We start from the raw sequence: 4,053 nt of genomic DNA on the forward strand, positions 1-4,053 counted from the left end.
GCATGTCCAAGGGTCCTAGTTCACGCCACCTACATGAACACGACTGAGATTAGTAAGAAATGTGAGGATGCGGGCATTTACGCAGAAGTTCAGGTGGGGATGGGAAATGACTGACAGGTCCCCTAAGCCTTCAATGCATGGATCTTCCCAATTTTTTCTTCCCTTTTTTTTTTGGGGGGGGAGGAGTTGTATACATGCATGTTACACTAGTTTATTTCATTGTCCTCCTTACTTTTATCATTTAAATAGTGCCAAATTAGAATAAAGCATGATATAACCAAGGAAAAAGATGTTTAAAAAGAAAAAAAAAATGACAACTTTAACCTTTCTCTCTACTCTAAGGGGAATTTTCTTTCCTAAACTTACGTTGAGACTCTGAGGGAGCGATTTTGGTGTGGTGGGAGCTACAGAGCTGGTGGTGATGCCTGTGGGGACAGCACCAGGCTCAGACTCAAGTCCAGGGTGATAGCAGAGCGACGTCTGACCCTGCAGGCCTTCCCCACACTGGCAGAGCAGAGAGAGCTGGAGGGTGCCGGGAACACCCTGCCCCACGTCTGGTGTCACAACACGGCCATCACCAGACTCAACAAAGCAGAGGTCAGTTTGGGAACACTGACTCTTGGCAGAAGTAACCCTGAAGTCATTTTTAAAACTGTATCACAGAATTTGTAGAAAAATTGTGACTTATTTCATAACTAGACCGCCACAGGATGCTGTGCTAATGGTTTTGCTGTTTTTTTGATCGATAGGGCAGGTGTTCATTTCAAGCGTTGGCAGGATGAAATACCAATATTCTAAAGAGGATGCTATAAAGCCACAGAAAACCCAGACCCCTTTTTGAGAGATGGGGGTGTTACTCCAACGGGGACTTTAAGAAATTCATCAAGTGATGATGAATTTCTACCATAAACAACACCAGGCTTCTCTGGGCTGCTTTCAGAGAAGAGAGGACACCCCAGGCAAAGCCTGAGCTGCTCAGTCTCACGTTTCAGGACTAACGTGGAACCGAGTGACTTAAACCTGTGCCTGTGGGTCTGCTGCATCTGACACCGGCCTGAGAAGAGGGGGCCCGGGTTAGATTCCTCGGCCCAGACACACGCTCACAGGGTCTGGCACTTTACTGAGAGCACTTACAACTCTCTGGCTTCAGTGTGGGGAAAGTGTCTGTTTTTATTCCGAAATCAGGTTCAATGGAAATATTGGGTTGTCGGGGAAGCATGGCACAATTAATCAGGTTCAATGAAAATATTGGGCTGTCGGGGAAGTCATGGCACAATTTTTGCATTGAAAAACAGAAAAATATGTCATGACTTTCCTGACAACCTAATAGAAGTAGTTTTTTTTTTTAATCCCTTCTAATTTGCATCCATACAAATTAAGCCAAGTGTCTTTTCCCCCAAATGATCATCTAGAAGGAAAATGTCAATAAAGAAGGGTTTTGACTGCCCTGCGTTCCTTAACGGAGACATTCAAAAAGCAGCTGAGTTTTACACAAGCCAGCCCCCAAGGCCAGAGGGCACATGGCCTGCTGGGTCTTCTATGCCGGTACCTCACACCTGAAGGCAGGCCTGGGCCACTGCCGTCCTGGCCGGTCACACCCTGCACCCTCTCCCTGCTGAGCTCCATGTGGTTCTGAGGGTCGAGACTGGGGTGGGTTTTCCCCGGTGTAGGCCTAACTCCCTTCTTCTTCTTCTTTTTTTTTTTTTTTTTGATTTTTTTTTTTTTGGAGAGGTTTTTGCTATAGGGCGCATGTGCTCGCCAGACAGACAGAGACATAGAGACAGAAAGCGAGAAATCACCCCTCGGGGGGATGGTCACGCCACAATCCCTTCTCCTTCATTCTCCTCTCGGGATCTTGGGCACGCACACACACGCGCCCGGTGTGAGTTTTAAGCCACCGAGTCCGGGACGCAAACCGTGGTCAACTACGTGGGAGTTCAGCGACATAGCCATTACGCTAACTGCTGGTTCCCACTCCCTTCTTATTATTAACTAATCATATCACTGAGGGAGCCAGGAAGGTCTTTCTTCCATGGACGGTTCAGGAAGTCGAGGTAAATGATCACAGAACGCACAGGAGAGGCCAGCACGGGGGTCGGGGCTGGGGCTGGCCTGGCCCCCACACTGCATCCCCACACCTCCATTCAGGGCAGGGCCTAGAGACAGGCTGGCTGGGAACAGGTAAGTGACGTACAGCCCTGCCACCCCAGTGTCCAGTGGCACCTCAGGGGCTGAGGCTGAGGACGAGTTCTAGACCCAGGATGAGTCACGGATATGGGGAGGGCGCTCTCGGCAGAGTCCTGCTGGCATCATGGGAGCCACATGCATGGCTCAGTGGGCACCTTCGGCTAGCCACATGCCAGTGAGGACGCTGCCGGGCATCAGAGCCGGCCTTGCCCAGGCTGAGGGCGCGCTTCCTGCCGGCACTCGCGGGTGACTCAGCTGGGCACACCTCCCACTGTCTGTCTGCAAAGATGTCACCCAGCAGGGGAGTCAGAACACCCTCTCAGATCTCAGGAAAGGCAAGTGGAACCTGCGCTGCTTTCTGCTGTTCACGCATGAGCTGCCAGAGCCCACTTTTAGGTCAGATGACCAATAATCTGAGACCACTCTGTGCGGGCAATCTGGCTTCCTACTGCCTCGGGCGCATCCCCGCAGGCTGATTATTCTGCTCCGAGGGAGAACAGGAGGGAGAAAGAGAGAAAGAAAAGGGAGGAAATGGAGGGAGGAAAAGTGGGCAGGAGGAGGGGACCAAAGAGAAGGAAGAAAGTGGGGGAGAGAGGGCACGTGTAGGACAGGTGCGTGCTGAGCAGGACCGGTGAGCGCATGTGGGGACCCGCCCAAGGTTCAAGACACCAGGAAGAGGGGTCTCAAAAAGTCCACAGGAAACATGCTTTATGACAAGACCACACATGGCCTTCTGGTACTCAACTCGTCCTTTAATTCATTGCCCATGCACGTTCGGGAGTGCCCTGGTACTGGCTCTCTGGAGCACTGCCCGCTGTTTTGTTCTCCTGCCCTGCGGCTCCAGCTGGCTCCCTGCTCTCCTCTGTCCCCACCAGCACCCGCAGCGGGTGCTCCCCAGCCTCCCACGGATGACCTCAGGCAGCCTCGATGCCCCGGGCCCTTCATCCTTCCTCTACCCACCCTCATGCAGAGGTGGGACAGTGGGAGAAGACAAGGAGCTGCAAGGGGCAGAGGGACAGGGGGCAGAGGGCTGCAGGGACACTCACGTCAATGGCGTCCCGCTCGAAGATGCGCAGTTGCAGGAAGAGCTCCAGCTTGACCTTGCGCTCCTGGAACAGCTCCTCCATCTGCGACTGCGCCTCGTCCAGCTGCTGCAGCACCGTCTCGATGTGCGTGATGGAGCTGTTGTGGGGGGCCTTGTTACTGGAGATGGCCGAGTCCCTGTGACGGGTCACAGAGGGCAACAGGACAAACAGGAATCAGATGAGAAAGTCTCACACGGTCAGACCCCAGATAAGGCCCCTCCACGCCGCGGGGGGAAGAGGCTGGCAGGAAGCTGAGCTGCCAGCAGAGAATGGAGCACGCGGCCCTCCTGCAGAATCTCCCTCCTCCAGTGTGCGCTGACACATGCATGCTGAAGAGCTGCTTTGGCATGTTCTGGAAGTCACTCTGTCACTCTTACAAGAACTCTAATAATTACAGAAAATTACTTTGCAGAGCTTTATTTTTAGTCCCTTTTCTCCTTTAGCAGAGAGAATAGATGGTATCTATTTAGGAGTGAAAGAGTCATATAGGTGACGAGAGGTTAACCGTTAACACATCAGTCACACCCTGATGAAATGACTTCTGCCTGTTTGAGCAAGGTGAATGGGATGCCAGGTTATTGTCCACGACTCGGTAAACTGTCCACTGAGCGACACAGTGGGGGCCTGAGGGATGTGCATGGGCTCATGACCCAGGAAAAGGAATTTGCTCCCTCAGGACACAAAACTAGCTCTGACTCTGGCCCCTGCACCAGTAGCCCAGGGTTGGCCCAGGCTATCCTGCCACATATGGGCCTGCCCCACGGGGATATGGTGCCGGGTC

The 4,053-nt window shown here is 52.7% G+C and overlaps 1 protein-coding gene across 1 annotated transcript in view; it reads right to left on the reverse strand.

Annotated features, from left to right (window-relative positions):
• TRIO (trio Rho guanine nucleotide exchange factor) overlaps nucleotides 1–4,053 on the reverse strand; it is a 298,566-nt gene that overhangs the window by 144,933 nt on the left and 149,580 nt on the right. The window contains exon 13 of the mRNA XM_027767024.1: nucleotides 3,234–3,408. Within this exon, the coding sequence (XP_027622825.1) occupies nucleotides 3,234–3,408 (175 nt within the window). The remainder of the gene's footprint in view (nucleotides 1–3,233; nucleotides 3,409–4,053) is intronic.

This window comes from Tupaia chinensis, unplaced genomic scaffold (assembly GCF_000334495.1).
Source record: "Tupaia chinensis unplaced genomic scaffold, TupChi_1.0 Scaffold143836_2, whole genome shotgun sequence".
NCBI classification, from domain to species: Eukaryota; Metazoa; Chordata; class Mammalia; order Scandentia; family Tupaiidae; genus Tupaia; species Tupaia belangeri.